General features: G+C 49.5%; 10 protein-coding genes across 10 annotated transcripts; 5 read left to right on the plus strand and 5 right to left on the minus strand.

The window, feature by feature from the left end:
• Positions 1-2,747: 2,747 nt before the first annotated feature.
• On the minus strand, positions 2,748-3,201 carry N7473_005222 (uncharacterized protein; the record flags this gene model as incomplete). Its single annotated transcript, XM_057151162.1, has 2 exons — positions 2,748-2,998; positions 3,051-3,201. 2 exons carry the CDS (start codon positions 3,199-3,201, stop codon positions 2,748-2,750), a joined length of 402 nt encoding a protein of 133 aa, XP_057008967.1.
• Positions 3,202-4,142: 941 nt separating this feature from the next.
• Positions 4,143-6,578, minus strand: N7473_005223 (ATP-dependent RNA helicase SUB2; the record flags this gene model as incomplete). Its single annotated transcript, XM_057151163.1, has 6 exons — positions 4,143-4,188; positions 4,261-4,518; positions 4,571-4,931; positions 4,998-5,408; positions 6,012-6,484; positions 6,529-6,578. 6 exons carry the CDS (start codon positions 6,576-6,578, stop codon positions 4,143-4,145), a joined length of 1,599 nt encoding a protein of 532 aa, XP_057008968.1.
• An 85-nt stretch (positions 6,579-6,663) lies between these two features.
• On the plus strand, positions 6,664-7,248 carry N7473_005224 (ribonuclease P Rpr2/Rpp21/SNM1 subunit; the record flags this gene model as incomplete). The annotated part of the gene is made up of 1 exon (XM_057151164.1): positions 6,664-7,248. One exon carries the CDS (start codon positions 6,664-6,666, stop codon positions 7,246-7,248), a length of 585 nt encoding a protein of 194 aa, XP_057008969.1.
• Positions 7,249-7,324: 76 nt separating this feature from the next.
• Positions 7,325-7,723, plus strand: N7473_005225 (uncharacterized protein; the record flags this gene model as incomplete). The annotated part of the gene is given in 2 exon segments (XM_057151165.1): positions 7,325-7,584; positions 7,597-7,723. The coding sequence occupies 2 exon segments, from the start codon at positions 7,325-7,327 to the stop codon at positions 7,721-7,723; spliced, it is 387 nt and encodes a 128-aa protein (XP_057008970.1).
• Positions 7,724-8,542: 819 nt separating this feature from the next.
• Positions 8,543-9,193, minus strand: N7473_005226 (uncharacterized protein; the record flags this gene model as incomplete). The annotated part of the gene is made up of 2 exons (XM_057151166.1): positions 8,543-8,773; positions 8,915-9,193. The coding sequence occupies 2 exons, from the start codon at positions 9,191-9,193 to the stop codon at positions 8,543-8,545; spliced, it is 510 nt and encodes a 169-aa protein (XP_057008971.1).
• Positions 9,194-10,566: 1,373 nt separating this feature from the next.
• On the minus strand, positions 10,567-10,815 carry N7473_005227 (uncharacterized protein; the record flags this gene model as incomplete). Its single annotated transcript, XM_057151167.1, has 1 exon — positions 10,567-10,815. One exon carries the CDS (start codon positions 10,813-10,815, stop codon positions 10,567-10,569), a length of 249 nt encoding a protein of 82 aa, XP_057008972.1.
• Positions 10,816-11,051: 236 nt separating this feature from the next.
• On the plus strand, positions 11,052-11,922 carry N7473_005228 (WW domain binding protein 11; the record flags this gene model as incomplete). The annotated part of the gene is given in 2 exon segments (XM_057151168.1): positions 11,052-11,358; positions 11,378-11,922. The coding sequence occupies 2 exon segments, from the start codon at positions 11,052-11,054 to the stop codon at positions 11,920-11,922; spliced, it is 852 nt and encodes a 283-aa protein (XP_057008973.1).
• A 4,107-nt stretch (positions 11,923-16,029) lies between these two features.
• On the minus strand, positions 16,030-16,915 carry sidH (enoyl-CoA hydratase/isomerase family protein; the record flags this gene model as incomplete). Its single annotated transcript, XM_057151169.1, has 2 exons — positions 16,030-16,619; positions 16,687-16,915. 2 exons carry the CDS (start codon positions 16,913-16,915, stop codon positions 16,030-16,032), a joined length of 819 nt encoding a protein of 272 aa, XP_057008974.1.
• A 669-nt stretch (positions 16,916-17,584) lies between these two features.
• On the plus strand, positions 17,585-18,986 carry N7473_005230 (GNAT family N-acetyltransferase; the record flags this gene model as incomplete). The annotated part of the gene is made up of 2 exons (XM_057151170.1): positions 17,585-18,550; positions 18,615-18,986. 2 exons carry the CDS (start codon positions 17,585-17,587, stop codon positions 18,984-18,986), a joined length of 1,338 nt encoding a protein of 445 aa, XP_057008975.1.
• Positions 18,987-19,965: 979 nt separating this feature from the next.
• N7473_005231 (ABC transporter ATP-binding protein) lies at positions 19,966-24,321 on the plus strand. Its single transcript, XM_057151171.1, has 3 exons — positions 19,966-20,129; positions 20,196-21,166; positions 21,220-24,321. Exons 2-3 carry the CDS (start codon positions 20,224-20,226, stop codon positions 24,243-24,245), a joined length of 3,969 nt encoding a protein of 1,322 aa, XP_057008976.1. The 5' UTR covers positions 19,966-20,129; positions 20,196-20,223; the 3' UTR covers positions 24,246-24,321.
• The last annotated feature ends 72 nt before the right edge of the window (positions 24,322-24,393 follow it).

Raw genomic sequence — 24,393 nt, forward strand, 5'->3', positions numbered from 1 at the left:
GAGGGTCCGAGACAGGGTTTAGCGGGAGAATCAGCGCAGAAAAATCGGGTTTCCAAGGTCAAGTTAGCTACTGGAAGCAGTTAGTCCGTTGTACTCCGTGGTGGTCACTACTCCGTACATTTTCTGGGTTGGGCTGGGCTAAGTGGTTAGGGTGATCGTTAGTTTGTCCGCTGCCTTGGTTTTTTTATATGCGCCACCGCTGGCCAATTTGCGAAGCAGTTTCGCATTGGCTTGTCGCATTGCGTTCATTCGTTCTGCTTGCTCGTGGGAGATGAATGAGCCGCTGGCCAAGATCTCGGGAATTGGTCAGTGTTCTTCTAGCTATTAGCTTGTGGATCTATATCAAAATATTACTTCTTTTTCCCTCGATCAGGTAGAAGAAGCTTGTTGCCGAATGCTTGTGGAGGGTAATCGCCAAGCAGAGATTTAACGGGTTCAACCCGGCGGTCGCAATCCAAACGAACTACAGTTACTCAATGGTGCATACTTCAACTGCACATTTGTTTAGTCTACGAGAAAAAACAAAGTACATACTATTGACAGCCTGCATCCACGTATAATATCTCCGTAGATAGTCTCTACGAGTTCACCAGTCGACTCTGAAATCACCATTACAATCCACGCCGATCCCTCGAGTTCTTCCCCAATCCAAACCTTAACACGAGCCGTTGATGCCGAATCAGAACCCACTCGCTTTCACGATCAACCCCAGCCCGGCCCCAGTTCGAGCAGCGGGCGCAAACCATCACAATTTCCCTGCCCTGTTTTTTGTCAATTAGGGCCCTGACAGCTGTCACCTTTCCTGCACGCTGCACGAGGAAAGGGGAAGTAGTTCGGCAGCCCAAGAAAAAAAGGGGGCGGCGGATCGTCTAAAAATCTTAGGTCATTATGATCATGATCAAGTAGAGTTTCCATGCAAAACGGCGTTGGTCCTGTCGATCGACATGGCCTTGCTTTGGTTCGGGTTGTAGCGGTTCTGCACAAGAAACATTAAGGCCCTTTCGTTGCCCTCAGATTATCCAATCAGCGCTTGTATTGGCACAGCTCGAGTTTTGAGTCAGGGCTGTGCTGTAGGTTCTGGGCAGCTAGCTGGTTGGGCAGGGATTGGGTGGTTGCCCCAATGCCCTTATTCTCTTGCTTACATCTCGTCTGGACCCTGGTCTAGCTAGGTACTGTAGAAAGTTAGCGGCTGATGACCGGAGACTGGCGGGCGCTAGTGAGAAAAGTCTCAGTTGCCTTGTGATCGTGGAGATGATGTGAAGATGGGGGATTGCTTGGGTAGGTAGGTTTTCAGATTGCTAAATATGGAATGATTGTTGTATGTAGAAATAGTAGTAGCTACTCCTGCGTATGGCCATTTCAATTCATAATGATTCGTTGTGACTATCTTTAAACATCGCATGTTTTTCAATCCTCTATTCTGATGTCCGAGGAAGGAAGCATACCTGGCGTGTAGGGAATGTTCCAACCAAATACTGTTCCTGCTTCACATCAGTGGTCACTACGTCCGAGGCTTCAGAGACTATATCTCTACCTATCATGTTGGGCAACGTCGTAGATCGGTGGCTTCTCACTTATTTTTCGATACAATCCTTCCATGATTCGGAACCAGGTAACCTCACAATGCCCATAGAAATTTCCTGTTCAAAAATCTGGGCGCTGTAACCTCGAAGATATATCCGAGGGCTCTTTGGCAGCCGGGCACCCTCCGTACTGTCCAGACCGTACAACGGGGAATGAAGGGACAAATTTTGGTAGATTCTGACCTCCATAATATACTCGAGTGAGCTTGGATATGATGAACTGGGTCGTGATAATCAAACACACAAATAGTGAGGTTGGACGGTCATGAAAGTTTCCATATGCTCGATATTTACTGGTCGTCATGGCCTATCAAATAACCTCCTGTACTACCAATCCTGACTTTTCGGTTCCACGGAACATTATTTTCACTGGGTCTTACAGTATATTAGGCCTTGAGATACCCCGGATGATTCCGCGGTGATCTCGTCTCTTGATACATCGATCGAAATCGTGCCTAGCACGATAATAAGTTATCTATGTACAACATTCGAGGTTATCGGGCTCCGGCTTCCCGCCTTTCTCTATACCTTGAGTTATACTAAAAAGGCCTTATATCGAGAAAGGATATACTCTCTATAGAGTCCTATGACGTCTTTGAGAATATATAGTGAGGGCTCATAAGTTTGGAACTTTGAGCAATGTTTGGAACCATCTTATCAGTCACAAGTCGAGTGACAGACTGAATAATGATATCTAAGCTATGGAGAAAGGCTATTGAAAAGACGTTTAGAAAGACCCTCCAAAAATCAAGAAGTGGAAGCATATCTATTAAGTTTCATCAAAGCTCAAAAATGTTGTGTGACTCGTTGGTACCAAGTAGGACAAGAGGCCATGACAGGTAAGCACTGTCTGATAATATGCTGCAATCGTCGCTATCGCTATCAGACACGAGAAGAGTATTTGCACTGTACTACAATGATCTTAGCCAGTTGCCACTGGCCTGGGTTCTGGGCCAATGCCGCGTATAAGGTCTGACTTGCGGACACCCGAACCCACGGACAGTCATATTCAGTGCATATGGCTAGATGTAAATTGCGACGGGAGTAAGAATTAGCAATTAATTGAAAAACATAACACTACCGATGATAACAGCCTTGTTGTTGAATCCTCTCCAACTCTCCACGTCATCCATGTCCATCGGCTCTTCATCACCGACCGAGCTGCTAAACTGGCGCCGGGGGCTTCTCGAGTCCATCGGGGATTGCGCGCAGCGCGGATGCCTCGCTGAAGATGGACCCTAGGCAACCGATGATATTCAGATTCCCAGCCTTGCTCTGGCCCCAAATCTTGGGCTTATTGCACCACTTGCTGCCTTCGCTGATCCGGTAAAAAACGAAGGTAGAGCTGTCACTCGCAATGCCGTATACAGTGGTGTCTTGCTTGCCTTGCTCGAGTCGGCCGGAATGAACGAGGCCTACAGCAAGTCAGCAATGTTTTCCGTATATGATGTAGGAGACTAGGATTACCTATATATGCGAGTACCTGGGGCTCAGCCGCGCCAAGATTGTCCTTCTGCTTTGCCTCCACGATGACCAGGTTGGTCTCAAGGCTGGCCTGCTTTCCATACCAAAGTGCATAACCTGGCCCATTGCTCAGGTTGACCAACTTAGAGTCCATTACAGGTACAGTCTGGCAGAACTGTGTTTCGCGTCCTCATCAGGGCAGTGACGAAGCAGCTCAACTGGAGAGAATAGAGTATTAGTCTTATCCGTACAATCAGGTAGTTTGACTTGCGTTATAAGCCGACCTTCCATATTTGCAAAACCGAGCACTAAGCCAAGGATCTCCAGGCGCGAGCGAATTTGCGCCTCCTCGTTTGTACTGTAGGCTCGGAGGGGTTAGAAAATGGAGCGTCAATTATCTATTAATACTACTTTGATGCACTTCACCCTTCGACTTTGATTGGAGCTTCGATGGTTACGTACTATTCACGTCTTTCTATCTGTCTTTCTATCTGTCTTTCTATCTGTCTTTCTATCTATCTTTCTATCTATCTTTCTATCTATCTTTCTATCTATCTTTCTGTAAGTCTCCCTATAAGTCTCTATGAGTCTATCTACACGTCTCTCTTTGTCGATTAGAATTAGGAAATTTACCCGCTCGCATATAGTAGCTGAGAAGATTCAGAAACAGGGGGCCCAATTTCTGAGCCCTTTGAAGATTAGTGTGACCCCCCTGAGCTATATGCCCCGCTTTGAATGGTATACTTCTTGTGCAGAGCCCGTGAACTTCACACCTACAACTTCTCGCCGCTCTACAAAGCAGTGATAGGTCTACCTAGCAAGCATGAATGACAAGCTGAATGTATTTTAGGTTTATGTCGGTTATTTTGGTGCATTTTGTTTCCATTCTTTTGTTGACATACAAGCCGGGATCCGCCGCGCGGGCCCCCAGCAGAAAAGACAATCCATAGCCGAGCTATTGCGCCATATTGAAACTTGAAAAAGAAAAGAGATGAACGAAAAGGGCGAAGAAATTCAAAGAGGCGTCACCATCAGCGAGAGCGAATGCAAATGCGAACGCATAGCTAGCGGAGATCCATGGGCATCAGAAATGGCTTAAGCCATGTAGGTGGAGGAGTCGACACCACCCTCGGGATACTCTCTGTTTTGCGCTGGTTAGTTTTGTCCTGGATCTTGTAAAGAGAGTAGATGGATGTGGTGAGTGGGTACGTACGGAAGAGCAACCTCGAAGCGCTTCTCAATCTCCTTGAGAACCTTCTCATCATCCTCGTTGCTGACGAAGGAGATGGAGAGACCCTTGGTTCCGAAACGACCGGCACGACCGACACGGTGGAGGTAGGAGTCGGCGTCGGCGGGCAGATCGTAGTTGATAGCCAGGTTGATACGCTCGATATCGATACCACGACCGAAGACGTCAGTGGCAACACAGATACGCTTGTTGAATTCCTTGAATTCCTTGTAGCGCTTGATACTGCTAGTTGTTAGTAATGTGTATGCGAAGGCTATTTGCAAGAATAACTTACCGCTCCTCCTGGCTGACACCAGAGTGGACAGCGATACTGGGGAAGTTGCACTCGCGCAGCAGCTTGTCCAGCTCGTTAGCACGCAGGGTGCTCTTGACGAAGATGATGACCTGGTTGAACTCCAGGTTATCCAGGAGCTCGTTAAGCTTCCGGTTCTTCTCGTTCTCGCTGAGCTTGATGTAGTACTGCTGGAGACCGTGCAGGGTGAGCTTGGTGTCGTCGTCGACGTAGACCTCGAGAGGGTTACGCATGAACTTCTTGCAGATGGGACGGATCTCCTGAGAAAGGGTGGCGCTGAACATCATGACCTGCTTGTCGGCAGGGGTGGCACGGAAGATCTCCTGGACGTCACGGCGCATGTCTATTATAAAGGAAAAAAAGATTAGAAATGCAGGCTCCAGACAACCATAAGCTGACCATCACTTACCAATCTGGTCGAGCATCTTGTCACACTCATCAAGCACGAAAGACTTGATGTTGCGCAGAGACAGCTTCTTGTCGCGGACCAAAGCGTTCAGACGACCGGGGGTGGCAACCACGATGTTGGGGTAAGTCTCCTTGTTGGAAAGGACCTCGATATCCTTGGCGATGGGAGTTCCACCGTAGAACACGGCAGTCTTGACATCGGGGAGGTACTTGGAGAAGCGAGCATACTCGTTCTTGATCTGGTAGGCCAGCTCACGAGTGTGGCACATCACAAGGATGGAGCACTCGCCCGGGACGGGCTCCAGCTGGTGGAGGGTGGTCAGGACGAAGACCGCAGTCTTTCCGAGACCGGACTTGGCCTGGCAAAGAACATCGACGTTGAGGACTGCAGTCGGGATGCAGTGCTGCTGGACTGTGGGGAGGCGAAGCGGTGGTTAGATTTGGTTTCGACTCAAGGTGAAGCAGCAAAAAAACAATCGTGTCGCAAGGTAAATGTCCGTTCGTCCGTCCATCTCCCGAAATCATCACATCAAAAACTAAACATCATTGATACAACTTTATCATCCCCAGTCGCTTCTTTCGTCAATCATGGCACCATCAACCACCAAATGGTGAAGAGAGGCCATGAAAATAGAAAAGGGTCGTGCCAGGAATCTGTCACTTGTAGACGACATGAGGGAACGCCTGTCACCGGCATCACCAACAAGACGGATCGCTTGGTATCCCAGCAGAGAAACTGCATGGCTCGCGGAAAGCAAAACACAGGTGGAAGCAAATCACGACCATGGTCATGGCTTTAGGCCACACAGAGAGACCCCGGCAGAGCGCTTGATCGCAAAGCCAATCACCCAAGTGTATATATGCCATTGTTCAGGGGCAATGCAGCCTCTCATGTCGCCTACAGATTCGAGGACGACTGGATCCCTCAAAAGATATACCGGATTCTCGCGGAGATGGACGGACGTTGGAGCTTGGAGTAATGGAGGAAGGCATGTGGGAGAAATGTTAGACTAACCCTCCGATGGATGTTCGAAGCCGCAGTCAGTGATGGCGCGCAAGAGTTCGTTCTTCAGCAGGAAGTCGCGGAAACCGGTGGAGTGAATGCCGACATAGCTGCCCTTCTTGTCGGGGCGGCCACCGGAGACGGTCAGGTCGCCCTTCTTCTCCGCGTCACCGTTGGCAGCGGCGGGAGCAGCAGTAGTCGCGGGGGCCGCGGTGGTACCCAACTCCTCGTCGGAGTAGTCGATGAGATCTTCTTCGTGAGACATGGTGGCGATGGTGAATGAGGCTGAGGGGTGAGAGAGATTGTCGTGTCGCGTCGTCTCAGATGAGAGATGCTGACGAAGCGGGGGGGGTAGGAGTGGGAAAGAGGGAAGGATGAGGATGAAAAGTGAGATGAGAACAGTGACTGGTGAAAGTTCCTTGAGATTGAGCAGCACAAAGGGAACGAAGTCGGCCAGGAAAGAGATGACAAAGAGGGGATTGCGGCTGCGAGGGATGCGCCGAAGTGGAAGAGAGCGCGGTCAGGTCACATGACTAGGCTCCCGACTGCCGCATCAGGACTAGTTCCATCAGGTTCCATCGGGTGATTTTGTTCTTGACGAGTCAATTGTTTCAGCTGTCGTTCCGCGCCTCAAATTCAGCTGTTTTCCACTGTGGAGCTGACAATGGCCAAGGCGCGGGTCCAGAAGGAGGCTAAAAATGCCAAAAGCCACCTTAAATCCCGGATGGATTATTTGCAACAGGCTGCGATCTATCTCCAGGATGCCCATCTACAAGGCAGAACTTCCACGGGGACCAATACTATCAATCCGCGGACGACAATAACCAAGCTTGAAAATTCCGAGAACCAAAAGATCTCAAACGCTTCTTTAAGCAAGGATATGGACATGGATCAAGCCGCAACTAGTCAAAGCACAACAATGAAACCTTTGACCAATCTCTCCAGAGTTTACACCTCCCAGATGCGTGGCGTATCTCTAAAAACACAGACCCGGCTGTCTGTACCGGTGAAGAGATCTTTCTGCAAGCGCTGCGATACAAGTCTCGTTCCAGGAGTCAGCTCTACGCAAGAGATTCGGAATGAAAGCCGTGGACGCAAGAAGCCATGGGCCGACGTGCTGGTGATACGCTGCCTCGTCTGCGGCACCGAAAAGCGCTTTCCTCAGACGGAAAGGCGTAGCAAGAAGCTATCCGAGCGTCGAAAAGAGTTGAAAGAGCAGGAGAACCAGGACCAGACTGGTACATCTTGAATATTCCTACGCTGTTGCATCATTCAAGGCTCTTTGAGAGTCCATCAGGTGATTTGAATTGAAACAGCATCATCCCATGCAAAGGCTGCTACCACCAACACCTATCCAAATCTACAATCTTGGTTTCGCGGACACGAAGCGTGCCGGACGAGTCTTCGAGACGCGTGGGCACGATTATCAGTCACGATGGCGGAGATTTGACTCCAGCTGCACGCCAAAGACTACCAATGATCGTCTACGAGAAGCCATGGGCAAAGACTGTCCTTATGGCTCTCAACTCCGACTCTTCTTGCTCAACCTACTTGACCCCCATGAGAGCGTTGTGTCCGCTCTTGGGTATGTGTGCAGGCGGCTGATGCCAACACGCAACAGTCCAGTCTCCCTGCCGCTGAGCCTCGATCAAAAACGCCGAGGCCGCGAACCGGCTGTCTCGAGCTACAAGAATACAGGAACAATTCAGAATGTGAATCTGTGATCATCTTTGTGTTGGGCAGTGGCGCAGACAAAGCCGAAAGCCTGAACCAATATACAAAACATGCAGAGAGGGGAATCGAAACCACTGGACATGGTAGCACACATCAAGCCAGACAGGAAACAACAACATCACGTTTATGCGCCCAAAACAGAGAAATCCAAGAGATAAAAGGAAACACACATTAAAAGTCCATCGTCATGGTAGTCGTCAGATTCAGACAAGGCCTGTAGCCAGGGAAATGAATGCGCAAGAGGGCCCAAGGGCGTGGGCGAGTAGTAGAAAACAAACAACCGCGAAATCCGAGCGCCACCCAAAACACTGCAAATCCTATTCAAGCTCTCGGCTGACTCACTACAAAGTCAAGCGCCGGAGCCGAAGGTGCCGCGAGGCATGCAGTTCTTTCAAATCAACAGTCGATAAGTTAAAAATGCAGAAAAGACCCAAGAAGAAAAAGTAAGACAAGACACGTGGGAATATTGACTGGGTCAAATGACAGGGTTGTCCGCGAGGACCGTACTCGTATATCAGTTTGTTTTCCTTTTTTACCCTTCCATTTTGGGCGGGTTAGGTGTTGAGTTTGCGCCGAGGTCCCGATGGGGTAAGGAGCATAGGTAGGAGTAGAGATGGGCAGGCGTGAGGAAGAATGTCGACGGAATGCCTGCCCCGTGAGGGAAAAGGGGAAGTTTCTCTCGTCATGGGATCATAGGACAGCCCCACAGTATCCGTAGTATGGAGGGCGTAGATAAGTCATTCGCGAAAAAAGAAATATGTGGATGCGGGATATTGGTATAGTAGGGTGGAGAGGTGGTAGGTATCGTATCAGCGTCGCCGGCGGGAACTCTGGTCCATGCGATGATCTAAGGTTTCGATTCGACCTCGAAAGGACTTGACAATATCACGGATGTGAGAGATCTTGGCTAACTCATTGTCCAGCTCGTCGATGCTGGCGAGGATGGAGCGAGTGCGGGCGATCTCCGCGTCCGCGTTTCGGATCACGTTCCCGGCGCGGTCGTAGCTATTTTGAATAGAGAGTTGCATCTGATCCTCCAACTACAGGAAGTAGAGTAGATTGCATGTTAGGAAAATGGCAACAGGTTTGAATTTGGAATTTTCCAAAAGAGAGGGCGGGTATTGATAGCAAGATAGGGCTTCGGGGAGAAGCCGTGCGGGGGCAGCAGTGAACACACGTACATATTCGATGCGGCCGCGGATCTGAGCCTGCAGGCCATCCAGCTGGTGCGACAAGGCGCGAAGGCTCATAGGGTCCAGCAGCAAGCGGCCTTGGCTGCTGGCGGCGCTTGTTGCGCGCGAGCTGGAGTTGCTGGTTCGGCCAGTACCGCGGCCCCTGGATACCCCATTGCCAGCATGGCCGCCCTGTAGGGCAATCTGCTGCTGCTGTCGGAGGATCTGGATCTCGGAGGAGGTGAGGCCAAGCGAGGTGTCGGGAATCGAAGCTGCTGAGACGGACATTTGGACCCGGCAGAGACATGCTCCAACCGCCAGTCTACGAAGCGCCGATCAAACTCGAGGTGAGACCGAACGGACCGTAGGTCATGGTGGACGCGACGAGTCGGTGTGTGGTGTGTGGGGTGTGGGCTGCTGCTGGTGTGGTGGTCTGTGGTGTAGCGGTGGAAGTGGATGCGGGAGAGGCCAAGGAGCAGGACGGAGGATAGAGAGGAGACGGGGCCCGGGAATGGAGGGTCCCTAGAGTTCAGAATGGAAGGCGGAGGAGGGAGAGAGAGAGGAAGAGAGGAAGAGAGGGAGGGAGATGAAGGGAAGGTGACGAGATGCGAAATGGTGGTGTGCTGGGCGGCAACTGAGGCGCGGCTCGTGAAGGTCCGTTACACCGAAACAGGAGGACGAGCCAGTGGGATGCCACAAATTTTATATCGCGGGAGAGGGAAGAAGGTGGAAATGATGGAATTGGTGGGAGTGGGAAGAAGCACAGGCGTAGGTTTTCGGGGAAATCTGATACCTCGGAGAGCCCGTTTGGAGGATAAGAGTCAGTGGGAAAAAGGAGGGGAAGGAAAGAGAGGGGGAGTCTTTATGTCGACAGACTAGGTTATGGGATGAAAAAGAAACGTCAAAAAAAGCAATAATATACAACAGAAAGATGGACGGGCGACTGAAAAGACTAAAGAGACTAAAGAGACGTACTTATCCCTAGTGAGCGGCTCTGTAGGTTCATGGCTTGGATATTCTGGGGCATCGCAGTAGGGCGATGGGGCTAAAAGAGACGCTGCATGAGTGGAGAGGGTCTTTAGATGATACTACTCTATACTCAAACTGTGCTGGAGTGTTTGAGTCTTGCCGAAAACACCTGACTGGTTAAGTATTCAGTGGATGGCCTAAAAGACTGTAGTAACTGTAGGCCGAGTAGTTATAGCTACAAAGTACAAGTTGTACCTCTTTCTGCCTACAGAGTATCCATTCTATTAGGTCGATACATACTCAATAGAGAAAACAGTACAATGTACACTATACTACAAGTACTCCAGTAAATAATATACATAGCTTTAATAGCCCTATAGTATGTTGTATCTGTCTGTCACCGACGATCGAGACGAGGATCCATTCCGAACCATGGAAAGCTCTCCGCCCACTCCGCCTTTTCTTTCTTAGCTTCTTCGCCTCTTCTTCTCGAATCACCTCCCACGACCTTTCCTGCATATCTTCGCCTCGTTCTGCCAGCCCACCAACCGCAACGGTCCTCTCCTCTCCCCCAATCACACACGAAGCCCGACCCGCTGCCTAACTCGTGAGGCTGAAGCAACGTCCAACCCACCCCCGTACCTCGCCAGTCCATTGGTACAGACCCTGCGACCGCGGGGCTTGCAGTCGACTCACAGACGCGCGCCCGCCCGACATCCACGCAGTTGGAATAGCGCATCTGGCAGTTCAGCCTGTGAGCTGCACCCAGTTCCTTTCTCCGATCCTCCAGGTCCCTTTGCAGCTAGCTCTCGACCTAACGGCCTGACGGGGAAACTGACGCTTTGATCACGCACGACTGCAGTCTCTTGCATCGACGATTCCTTGGGCTGCCTCTCATATTTCACGATACCGCCATAGCCTGCACGTTTTCTTTGCGCCATCTTTCACGTGAGCAGCCCGTGGAGCGCGGATCTTGCCCTGCGAAGCCGATTGAAGGCCTAGTCCAAGTCTCGGGACGCGGGTCACCACTCAATTTGCGTTGACAAGCGCCGTCGACATCATCTCACCGACACTACGAATCCTGAACTTGACAACTCGCGGAAATCGCATTTCCATCCCCGCCCCTACGATACCAACGAACACCCTCATACCAATTGGGCGCACTTAGACCGTCAAGATGGCCAAGGACAAGGAGCGGGCCATCAACCCTGCGGCGCAGCAGCGGAAACAAGACAAGCAGAAGAGCCTGAAGAAGGGCAAGGCAGAGCAATTGGCTCGCCGGAATGAGAAGCTGGCTCGCCGCAACCCCGATCGACTCCAGCGACAGATCAATGAATTCAAATCGATGGAAGAGTCGGGTCAGCGACTACGGCCGCGCGACAAGGAAGTCCTGGAAGCACTCGAGCGGGATCTACGGGCGGTTTTGAAAGCCCGGGAAGCGTTGGGCGATAAGGCACCCAAGTTCAGCCAAGGCGGGCGGGACGGTCCTCACGGCCCTCGCAGAGAGGGGAGGAGACCATGTCCTGGGCAAGCGGAGACGAGACAATACCTTTGGTCGACAAGAAGAAAGCGATGGAAGCGAGACGGATGAGGATGTGCGGAGGATACCAATGCCGCGCGATACGCCACCACCCATCCCCCGCGAGCACCAGCGGAAGCGAGGCCCGACACAGAATGAAGACTCAGAGCGCCGCGGGCCCCACGCCCTTCCGTCTAGGCCACCAGTGGTTGAAGCAAAGACGGTCTACGAGGCGAAGCCGGAGATTCGGGACTTGCGACAGGAGGCTGTTAATAAATTCGTGCCCGCGGTGGTCCGGATGAAACAAGATTCCATCAGAGGTGCGGGTAAATTGCTGGAGCCCGAGGAGATGGATAGGCTCGAGAAGGCTGGGTATACGGCTGGGCCAACTGGGACGAAGCCAAGTACCACGACAGAACAAGATTCTACTGCCGAGGAGCTGCGTTTATTAGAAGAGGAAGAGAGACGGTTTAACCAAGAGATGAAGAAGCATGCTCACATGGAAGAGGTTGAAGATGAAGAGGCGTAGGACTTGAAAGTCCCACATCAGATACCATAAACTCAAGATACCATCGACAAGGAGATGTCCTCATCAAAGTGTATACTATTCCTGAAAGATTTTACTACTATACCTATTATGCAAGCTCGGGTAAAGTGCTCCCATATCTAATTCAATGCTGCCTGCCTTGGCACATTCTAGACTTGCTGCATAACATCGGGTTATCCCAGTCCAGACGATAAACCTCGATCACATGCCACAGCATAAATGCAAGCTTATCTTCTTTGAGCCAGGTTGCATCGGACCCCGCCAGTTGATCATTGTCATGTGTCGGCGGGTACTACAGGATAAGTTTGAGGCTCAGCCTTATTAGGACTCGCATATGCAACCTTCCACTTTGATAACTGCTTATGCGGATCTCACAACGTGACTTATTAGCATGATTGAGAACATACAGGTGATATTTACGAAGGAAAAGAAAAATTCATGGCGAAGATGATATTGAGGGGACGAAATGATTTATGATGATTATATGGCTATCCAAAATGTATCAGCGCTTTCAGAGAGAACTTACAACAGATCCCAGACCCAAAAAGCACATTAGACCAATATAACTCAGACCTGAAATTGCCGTCGAAGACACTGATGACACCGACAGCCCTGAACACCCGCATTAAGCTTTCGCCAAAGATCCTTAAGCGCCTGAACCTCCAGTTCACCAACCCCCAGCGGATCACATAGCAAATTAGCATTGATAACACTAGCCTTCAACTCCATATGAGCTGCCTGTCAAAGGATGACTCTTCAGGATACAACGCCCAATTTGAACAGCGATCATCTCGACTGCAATGTAGAAAATGGCAGGGCATTTTGATAAGCCTCACCCTGGGGATAACCCTGGAGGAGAAGGGCTTGTTCGCGGAGGTGGGTCTGGATAAGGGTTAAGCGGTGGATGCAGCAGTGTTGCGTTTGTTTATCAGGGATGTGGATTTCTGTATCGGCTATTTGTTTGATAATGCTGATTTCCATCCGTGATTTCGAGGAGATACTCGCCTACGGTGGTGAGTGGGAGTTGTTGATCTCGGAGGCGGTGGTGAACTGTGACTAGGCGGCTAACTAGGTTGTTGCGTGTTTCTTGAAATGACTGGAAATTCATGGTGATGGTAGAGCTAGACTGGAGTGGGCTTGTTTTCTCGATGAAGAGGCATTGTGTTTGATTTTAGTAGGCGCGGGGAAGGTCAAGTCCTTAAATATCTCGATGGAGGATGAGGATGTATTCGCATTTTATCCTCAGCAGGACTAATGCTTGAAATACCAGGCTATCCAGGTAGAAATAGATTCTTTGCATCATAAAAAATGGGAACAAAGCTTTGAAGATGCAGAGCGCTTTATTGAAGTCCAAAGGGACAATTGCTTTGCTTGTTCGCGGCTGAAAATAAAGTGAGACAATCGGAAATGAATGGTTTTCTTGAGTATGATTTCGTTTAAAGAAGACCAACGAGGCTTCCTGAAAGCCATTCTTGGTTAAGGAAGAGAGACCCCTGGCCGGGTTTGATCACTAGCTTCACAATGCGGCTTTGTCTCTTTTGATCATAAATATGAACAAAGAAGGCTCGTACATGCTGGCTACCCAGTGGATTAGGCACGGGCCACTCGAGGTAAATGAGAATTAGATTCGAACTTTCGTTAATTTAAAACCTCTTTTGTTGATCACTATCGTTTGATTCATTATGAAAGTATATGCGAAAGAAGAGGGGCTTTGTTGTATGTAGGCGGCGTTTCTCGTTGGCTTCGTTGTGATTTGCTCATACTCGAAGATAATTGCGTTATCGTCATCGTCCGTGGAGCTTGTGACAAGGCAGGAAGAAGTATGGAATTGCACGTAGACCACCCTCTACAAGGGTCGGTGATTGTGTTTTGTGGTGATGGTAGGTATGAAGAATTGCAGTCTGGTTGATTCAGAGGATTGGACTGGTCGTATGGAGGATATTTATTATCAATAGCCTTGGCAGAAAGAGGAGCTTCGTTGGGGGACGTTGTATTCGTGGTCGTTATTGGGTCTTTCGACATAATTGAAGATTTGAACAAATGTGTGGGGGAAGACATCATCCAAAGCTCGGCAGGAGACTTTGATCTTGTAGCTTCGGCCTGCTCGCGAGCGAAAACGGAAAAGTTTTGTAGGTCGTTAACGAGGGATATTGGGAAGAAAGATTTTCGGGGACAAATACTCTTCAGTGTAGAGTCGGTAATCGGGATTTGGAGGTGGTCAGCCGAATTTTGGGAATGATAACTGATCAAATGTAGGCGTTGTCCAGTCGTGGCCGTGATGCTGAAGGATTGCTTTATCAATCCGTTGACCTTGAAGCGAAGACCACGATCTTCATCCGGAAGGCTCTTCGTTTGATGGACTTCCTTTTCCATTTCCCGGTAGGCTAAGAATCTGCCGTTGACCCGACTCGAACTCCAGGATCTGCCATCTGTCCATCTTCGCATGCCTCCTTCGTCTTCGTCCCATACAAAAACGGACCCTGATCGGATAGACTGTCGCTCTCTTTTGGATAGGCGTCTTTGAAGGCGTGACAAAATTCCATCTTGACAGGCTTGAAAGATGAGTATGGCGTCTGCACATGTGCGAATGTACCCGTAGTATGTCTCCATCGAATTTAACACGGACACGAGCGAAACTGCCAAAGTGCGTTGATTCTGGGGACTTGGAGGGACCGATTGTGAGGGTTATCGAGCATCAATGAGTATGGCGGGGATAGTTATCGACGGTTTGAGCTGTCGCATGAGAAGTTGCGTCCTGATAGGAATCTAGATCAGCACCGAGAGAGAACCGACCGTCAAGCATCTGCATCTAGGACTTAAAATGCTGGACACAAAGGTAATGGCTAGCGTCAAGACAGGTGTCCAAAATGCTAACCTCACTACTCAATCAGACCAAGAACAAGGCCAAAATTTCCATCGAACGCATGATGGAAAATTTAGGGCAAGTCATCTTGATCACTGGAAATAAGGCTATCTTGGATGTCGGCGGTAGTTTCCGCCTTTAGTTGGTAAGCCCTACAGTAAAGCCGACCTTAGTCACCTTTCAAGTCTTTTAGTTTCTCATTGTACGTTTGCGTGATTTGTAGCATGATCATAATGGATCCTTGAATTATCTCACTAGTATCAATGGGCAACCTGTGGATGCGAGCATGTATAGTATCGTATTCGCTTCTCCGTGGGGAATCCTCAAGCAGCCCTGCATCATGGAAAGATAGATTGCGATTGAATAATAATGAAAGGCTGGAAATGAGAAGATTTTTCTCCTTTACTAACTCAATGCTCGGGCTGTCCTCTTCCTGTAGTATCGTGCCTGCGGGACGTTCTACTCTGCATGGTACCGTATTGGCTGTAATATACCGGAGATGATGTTTTCGTATCGAATGTATTTTTTGTTATGGCGGGTGGTACCGCCACGTTCTTCGTCAAGTAATCCACACAAATCCTAGAAAATGATCTGATAACATCCCATCTTACAGAGCTTCGTTGGGTCTCCAACTCCGAGTCGGAACAAAGATGGCTTGCGTCTGGTCCCAGGATTGATCGGGCTGCATGGAGCTGGTATTTTATCCACTCTCAGCAACGGAGCGATTAAGCGAAGGTTAGGTAACAAAATTCTCCGACCATCGTGGTCTTTCTTTTGCTTGGAACTTGCTGCGTCTTCACCGGTTCTATGCAGAGGCCTATTGGGTCCTGCGTTCTCCATTTTATTCTTGGCGCGATTCGGATGATACTGATCCATGGTCCAAAACATCTGATTAGATTAGCCTCGTCGGTGGCGTTCCGTGTTCGGGGTGGGAAACGCGTCCTCATACAGATCAAGTTATTACTGTACATACCAACGCTAGTGTATTTCTCTTTCTGAGGTAATCGGAGTCTCTTGTCAGTTATTTCGGGAAGTATTGCTACTCATAAACTCTGGCAATGCGAATGTTACATGGACGGAGGATGGAGGACGCAGGAGGGTTGACAGTATTAGTATATTGGACAAAAAGCACCGATATGCCCTCCATTAGTGCACGAAGCTCGAAATGCATGGGTACAACTCGAGTTGTACACACCACTGTACATCAGGCGTGGTAATGTTGTGTTCTATAGCTTCGAGTTCACCCACTTTGGCGGTCGCTTCTCCACGAATGCCTGTATACCTTCGCCGAAGTTATGGCCAGCCATTAATTGAGGGTACCAATCATTCTCCAGAGTTGTCACTGCCTCCTCCACATTTCCTGATTCCCAGCTCAGTCGAATTCCTTGTCGACCGACAATCAACGCATCAGGACTGTTGGCACACATTTCTTGCGCGAGTGCGAGCGCAGCCTGAGCAACGTCGTCGCCTGACTCCACTAGTCGAGAGATCAGGCCCCAGTCGTAGAGAGTCTTTGCGCTGACACTTCTCCCCGTGAGCGCGAGATCCATCGTACGCTGTAACCCCAGGGTTCGGGTCAATCGTGGTAGACAACCCGCGACCGCGACGATACCTCGCTTCACTTCGGGTAGAGCAAAAATTGCGGACGAGGAAGCTATGACGAGATCACAATTTGCGACCATCTCGAAACCGCCGCCCATGCAGATGCCATTGACAGCTGCAATGATTGGCTTCTTGCCGCTCCTTCGGGGTAGTCCAGCCAGGCCTGGAGCTGTCATTTTATTGACCACCCCGGACCTGTTCATCTCGTTCCATTCTATACAGACAAAGGTCAGCTACTATGATACGGTAGATTTATATATTTTCTGGTGCTTTCATCGTACCGTGAAGATCAGCGCCGGTACAAAAGGCCCTTCCAGATCCCGTTATGATGCCAGCCCATAAGCTCTCATCTTGGTCGAATAGCTCCCAGATCTCCTGAATCTCTCGGCTGGTGGCTTGAGTAATGGAGTTCAACTTATCAGGTCTGTTCAATGTGACTTGCACCACACGCTCGTGGGGGAAAGTTACATTAAAGTGCTGATACTGCGATGGCCTTGAACGCAAAGACATGACTGTGTAGTGAGCCGCAGGCTGAGTACCGGCGTCAAAGGGTATAGGACGATATGATCACTAGGTTATGAAAGGTAAATGGGGTCTCACTTGATAATCTGATCGGCTGTTTATAGCACTCTTAGAATCTGTATCATTGGTGTAGTTACCGATACCCGGTGGTTTGTACAGCGTATTATACAGCTGTACCTTTATTACTGACTCATACAGTACTACAGCCATCTTGACCTGTAAAAAATGGATCCACTGTGATTTGCTCCACCAAGTTCGCTTACAGAAATTCTCCCTAATTAATCTCCGCACAGAATATCCAAGACAGTATCATCATTTTTCATTGTGAAAAGAAAGGGGAGACAACAATTGTGGACTCTCTCTCCACATGGGAGTTCCGAAGTGGACAGACGACCATGGTTGGCGCGGAATACAATCAGATTCGGAACGGAGATTCTGGATGATACAACTGATTGATAATTCTTATCTTACGGTACAAGTAATACAAGTAACGCCACTGAAATACTTGTCTGACCTCGTAAGCCTCAGCTTTCTGGGGTCTACCTCTTTAATGACGACCAATTCTCTTGAATCCTGAGTTCGAATTTAGTAGCTTTTTGCCTTTGCTCTTTGACACAGCCAAAGTTTACACAGTTCCTTTGACTACATTCTTTCAAAATGGCATCCAGTTCAGCGAGTCCCCAAAAATACCCCCCGGTCAAGCTGCCACACCCTTTTCTTACAACATATCGAGTGCAAACAATTGTCGGAACAACACCGACAAAGCGCAACTTGGTGTTGGAAAATCAGCCCGCCGATGGACGTCCTCTGACAGAGCCTTTGCATCTTGATTCACTTTCATGGATTGACTTGTCGTTTCCTCCCAAGGATCAATCTCCTCCCGAGTCCGATAACAGCGCTTGGGCACGGGCTCGTCGCAGTCCAGCTACCACTTTCGAATGGACCTCAGATTGCCCTTCGCTGGGTCAGATCTGGAACGTGATCCATGCAATCTATCTCGGCAATCCCACACATGAATATTTCAGATTGACTTTCGCCGGTCGAGATAGCGATATTCTTCGCAAAGAACTTCTTACCACCGGACTGGCGATCGAACACCCCAAGCCGTGGCATCGTCCCCAGGATAAGGCGACTTGGAAGTCCGATGACTTGTTGATTCTCCGGAGTGCTTTCTGGCAAGGTGCGGCTTCTCCAACAGGCCCTCGCCCGATATGGACTGTGGGAGATGGAACGGATGGTCCCCTGCGCAAACCTTTGGATATGTTCCCTATCATGCCCGAGAACTATCAGATTACCATGAAGTTCCCAGAAGAGGCTGTGTATACCCGCCATCCCACACGTCGTCCGAAGCCGCACCCAGGATCTATTGCCTACAGCCGATATATCCCTGAGGTCGATCAACACTTTTCTCTCGAGGTTGTCGATTGGGAAAACCTTGAGCATTTGAAGCTTTTCAACACCTGGCAAAATGATCCACGCGTTGCAAAGGGTTGGAATGAGACTGGAACTTTGGACGAGCACCGGAATTACCTCCGCAAGCTGCACTTCGACCCTCACGTTCTTTGCTTGTTCGGACGCTTCGATAACACTCGATTCTCATATTATGAGCTGTATTGGGCCAAGGTAAGTCCCATTTTCCTTTTAAAAACGTCTGGGTCAGCCCTTAACACTTATACGTTATCCACAGGAGGATCATTATGGCGCTCACTACGACGCCGGTGACTACGATCGCGGACGCCACTCACTTGTCGGTGACGCATCATTCCGTGGTGCTCACCGTGTGAATGCCTGGTATTCAAGCTGCATTCATTACTGCTTCTTGGATGACCCACGAACTGTCAACGTTGTGGGTGAGCCAAAGGCCACCGGTGCCACCATCTTGTCCTATGAAAATGCGCAGGGTCTTACGATCGGCAAGTACGTCGACCTCGGCCACAAACGTTCAGTTCACAGTATCGCCAGTCGAGAGAAGTGGTTCCAGCTGTGTCCCCTCTTCTGGGACGGGCGCGAGAGGCCCCTTGAATCTGCTGACCGTGCAGCTTGGAACGCCAAGCTGTAAGACTTCAACTTGTACGATATTACTAGCTAGCCCTGGTCTATAAAATGTGAAGCAGTATTCTTGGTATGTCTTTTTTTGAAGCCAATCATACCGTAGGTCTACTTGAACGACTTTATCAGATAGAGTAAGGATCTACCTTTGAAAGTTCTCGTGCAGCAAATTACACCCTCTCACTCCGGATCCCTCACGAGCTGGTGTGGATTCGAATCTCGTGGATAGTCTGAGAAAGTGGGCCATCGGACATGGGCACATTAGTAGGGCTGTGAAGTTAGTCAAGAAATACAGTGAATGACGTGTATTCCTCGCCGGCCTCGGTTAAACCGAGAAATTTTCCGTTTAAGCTTGCTTGTACTACGTCCTCCGTACTTTTTCATCCTGGCTTTGAAATTACCACCATGTGGAGCGCATATACAAGAGTGCACTTTTCTAAAAAGCTAGTCACTGGAGTCGCACAACTGTTGAGCGATGTCGGCCTACTGGGGTACGAAGGGAATAGTAGGACATGATTAATTGTCAAAAGACTCATGTAGAAGTTCTCGCCGTCTTCAACGGCGGAGCAGCTCCAGAGAAAATCTGTGTTTGCTCTTGCGGGGACTATGCTTGTTTGAGAAATGATCAGATAACTCGGGTGCAAGACAATCATCCCCATGAGCGTCGACTAAGTTGCCCCTTTTGCTCTAGTGCTTGAAGTGGCTCTTTGGTCCGAGTATGCATGTATATACAGTACGATACGATACGAATGGTGGGCCTGTAAGGTGACAATACGTTTGATACTGCACACCTCATCGTAACGGTGCCCATCCACCCCGTAATTGACTAATTGTCTCCATCAACGGAATCTTTTTTCTTCAGGAGGACCAGTTGTGGGCTAAGTTATCTGATCCGGAAGTCAAACCTGCCGGTCCATACCGATGTCGGCAAATCCCCTAAACCATTTTGGGTTATCTCCAAAGCTTTCCCCCCTTCTGAAATTTTTGGAAAACTTGACATGCTCGTCAAGCCAGTGTCGACAACGAAGCTCTTATAGCTGCCAACTGATCTCGCCCAGTGGGATCTTGGAATTAAAGGAAACTTCAGCAAGTCGTGAACGCATCCTGGGGACCCACATCTGCAGACCGTCACCGAGAGCTAGCTCACTGAGGGGTAAGCAAAAGAGGAACTTAGAGTGCTTACATCTTCAACATCTGACGAACATACCCACTGCCGCAGGAGAGAAGAGCGTCAGCCTCAGGTCAACATGAAGTTCCTCCAGAAGTTGGCGGGTTATCCTCGCCTGCTTTTGGCAGGAAGCCCATCAAAGCTCGATATAGGCATGCTGTTGACCGGCCTGGCTAGTGCCATCGCATCTGGTGTCCCGTTCCCGATCATTGGTATCATTTTTGGTCAATTGCTCGATGATTTCAACTCCGTGACCTGTGACGAAAAGAGCGGTTCAAGCTCTTCGGAGTCCAACGCGAGCTACCAAAGCGAAATCAACAGCAAGATCTTGTTGATTTTTTATCTGGCTATCGCCCAATTTGTCTTGATTTACGCCCACCTCACATGCTGGACTATGTACGGTGCCCGTCTGTCTCAAAGATTACGAGAGACTTATTTGCAAAACCTGCTTCGACAAGAGCCATCGCATTTTGACCACTTGCCGCCGGGCGAGGTCGCTTCTCGGCTCAGCAGCGATATCCAGACTATCCGTTCAGGCACATCAGAGAAAGTAGGCATTGTCATTGCTGCTTTCTCATTCTTTATAACCGCTTATATTGTCGCGTTCATCAAATATTGGGAACTTGCAGCCATTCTCCTCTCGTTGATTCCCGCCTATCTCCTAATGTCATTCGCTGGAAGTCACTATATCGAAAAGTACACCGGACTGATGTCTGATTATGCTGCATCTGCCGCAACGATTGCCTCTGAGGCGCTTAACAACATTGTTGTGGTTCAAGCCTTTGGTGCAAATGCCCGACTGGAGGAGAAGTTCTCGCGAGCTCTCAGACTAGCGGAACACCAAGGATTGAAGAAGGCTGCAGCTGTTGGCACGCAGTCCGGAGTGTTGTACTTTATTGCTTACAGTGCCAATGGTCTAGCCTTTTGGCAAGGTGCCCAGCGCGTTGCTGATGCAGTGAGTGGCGACTCCGCAGGTGTCACCGTCGGCTCTACTTTTACCGTAATTTTCATCTTGATTGAAGGTAAGCCGAGATCTTTTGATTTTGCTATGTTTCGCCTCTAACATATCCCATAGCCACATTAATGTTGAGTCAGGTGGCACCATTCCTTCATCTATTTGTCCAAGCCGTTGCTTCTTATGCAAAGCTACGTGAGGATATTGATCGTCAGCCTCTGATCGATGGCACTACTACTTCTGGGCTTCGTATCTCGGAGGCAGAGGGTGGTTTTGAATTCAAGGATGTCTCTTTCATCTATCCATCTCGCCCTGAAATCAAGGTCCTCGATAAAATCACAATCTCCCTCCCTGCCAAGAAGCACACTGCTCTTGTTGGTCTTTCAGGAAGTGGAAAGTCAACTATCGCTAGCCTCGTCACTAGATTGTATGATCCAACGGAAGGACAGATCTTCTTCGATGGCAACGAATTACGAGATATCAATCTTCGCGATCTGCGAGGCTTCTGCAGTCTAGTCCAGCAAGAACCTTCTCTTCTAGACCGTTCGCTGCTAGAAAACATTGCACACGGTCTTATCAATTCCAGCAACCCGAGCCATGAACACTTGAAGGATACACTTCTCAGCTCTACCCTTGCTGAGCTAGCCTTGGAGGTCAGAGATGGCAAAGACCTCGTGACATCAGCAGAGGCACGGGGTCCAGAAGTTGTTGAAATTGTGAACCTCGTCCAACATGCCGCAGCTCTGGCAGATGCAGATGGTTTCATCACAAGGTTGCAGTACGGATATGGCACATCTGTCGGTTCAAGCGGACGTCTGATTAGTGGTGGCCAGAAGCAACGAGTGTCACTTGCTCGCGCTTTGGTCAAGGACCCTACAGTCCTCATCCTTGATGAGGCAACCGCCTCTCTTGATTCGAGAAGTGAGCAACGGATTCAAAATGCCATCAATAACATCTCCACTGGTCGGACTGTGATTACCATTGCCCATCGTCTTTCAACAATCACCAATGCCGACAACATCATTGTTATGCATAAGGGTATCCTTGTGGAGCAGGGCAATCATGCGACCCTGATGGCCAAGAATGGAACCTATGCTGAACTCGTCAACCTCCAAACTCTTGGATCTGCATCTTCCAAGGATAGTTCTTCAATCAAGGACACTGCCAGCAAGTCGGATACGGTTTCCCTGACCGACACGGAGAATGAGAAGATTGGCTTGTCGGATGAGAGCCTTGGAAAGCAGGAGGATACCCAGGTGTCGGCAACCGAAACACCGGCAACCGATTCAAGTGAAGAAGAGCCTGAGCCCGAGACTCCTCGTAAGTCTTTGTGGGCGTTGGTGAAGGGTTATGGACCAGCAGTGAGACCCCATCTCTTGATGATCTTTTTGGCTCTTCTCGGCGCTAGTATCGTCGGAGGAGCATTCTCCGGAGAAGCAGTCATCTTTGGCAACACAGTCGGAAGCCTGAATCCTTGCAACGGTGCGGATAGCATTCGATCTCGCGGTAGTTTCTATGGTCTGATGTTCTTTGTCTTGGCTATTATCGAGTTTTTCGCAAACTTTGCCAGTTGGACAGGGTTTGGATGGGTCTCTGAAAAGGTTGTATACTCGGTCAGAGTACTGTCATTCCGGTCGTTGTTTGAGCAAGACCTGCAATGGCACCAGTCTAATGGTCGGACTCCTGCCATGCTTCTATCCTACATCACTCGGGATGGTAACGCCCTGGCTGGTCTGAGCGGCTCTGTTATTGGCTCACTATTTTCCATTACCGTCAACCTCATCGCCGCGATCATCCTCACTCACATCATCGCCTGGAAGATTGCCCTGGTCTGTCTGTCTCTGGTGCCGCTTCTCCTTGGAGCTGGTCTGATGGAGCTTCATGTGCTCGGTAAATTCGAGGAACGTCACGAAAACGCCTACACGAAGTCTGTCGATATCGGCACGGAAGCAATTACATCTATCAAGACCATCGCCTCCCTATCTCTCGAGGAGGAGACCCTAAAGACCTACCGGCGATCTTTGAAGGGACCTCGTCAGGAGACTTTCAAGGTCACAGTGCTCGCAAGTCTCTGGCAGGCTATTACCTACTTCCTTGGTAACTGCGTCAACGCCCTCGCATACTGGTGGGGTGCCAAACAGATCATTGCAGGAACCTATACCCAAACACAGTTCCTGATTGTGGTTTTCTCACTCCTCGTGAGTGCACTTCTCTGGAGTCAAATGTTTGCGCTCGCGCCCGAGCTTTCCAACGCCCGCGCTGCGATGGCAAGAATCCTGAGTCTGATTGAAATCGGCTCAGACGGAATGCAAGGGAAAATCCGTGGTCCTTCCCTTACCGAGTCTGCAGAGAAAGACCCCGAGGCCAGAGGAGAACACAAGCCCACTATCTCCGGTGGCGCTTCAAGTGTTCAATTCCGCAATGTTCATTTTGCGTACCCTGCTCGGCCAGACATCAAGGTGTTGAATGGATTGAGCCTTGATATTCGACCTGGAAAATTCTGTGCCCTCGTTGGACCCAGTGGTGCTGGTAAATCTACCATCATTTCTCTTGTTGAAAGACTCTACAAGCCAGAATCCGGCGGCATCATCATTGATGGTGTTGATGTGACCAAGCACCAAGACGTAGCCTTCCGCGAGGCAATCGCTCTGGTTCCCCAAGAAAGCGTCCTCTTTGAAGGAAGCATCAAGTTCAACATCGGCCTCGGCGCTAGACCAGGCCATGAAGCGACCATGGAAGAAATTGAAGAGGCATGCAAGCTTGCCAACATCCATGAAGTCATTATGGGATTGCCTAATGGCTACGAGACTCTTTGTGGACCTAATGGCAATCAGTTCTCTGGTGGACAGAAGCAACGGCTTTCGATTGCCCGAGCGCTCGTTCGGAAGCCTAAGCTGCTGATTCTTGATGAGTCGACCAGTGCCTTGGATGCCGAATCGGAGAAGCTCCTCCAAGACGGTCTTGAGAAGGCTGCAAGGGGCATCACAGTCATCGCTATTGCTCATCGTCTGCACACCATCAGAAAAGCAGATACCATCTTCTTGATTGAGGCTGGGCAGTGCATTGATCATGGCTCACATGAGGAGTTGCTCGAACGGTCTGAGAGTTACCGGGCGAACGTTATGCATCAAACAGTGGCGACATGATGAGAACATTTGAAAATTATTTTTACTTTGTTATATCTCATTTAGTTTCTAATAGAAATTCTTTCATTCAACAGAGCGATCTCATGTGTCATGGTTGGTATTGATTTGACGAGTATCACAAGCGTCGTAGGAGCACCATGGTAGAGTC

The sequence above is a fragment of the Penicillium subrubescens genome (genome assembly GCF_028828155.1).
Source record: "Penicillium subrubescens strain IBT 31985 chromosome Unknown utg000004l_segment0_segment0, whole genome shotgun sequence".
NCBI lineage: Eukaryota > Fungi > Ascomycota > Eurotiomycetes > Eurotiales > Aspergillaceae > Penicillium > Penicillium subrubescens.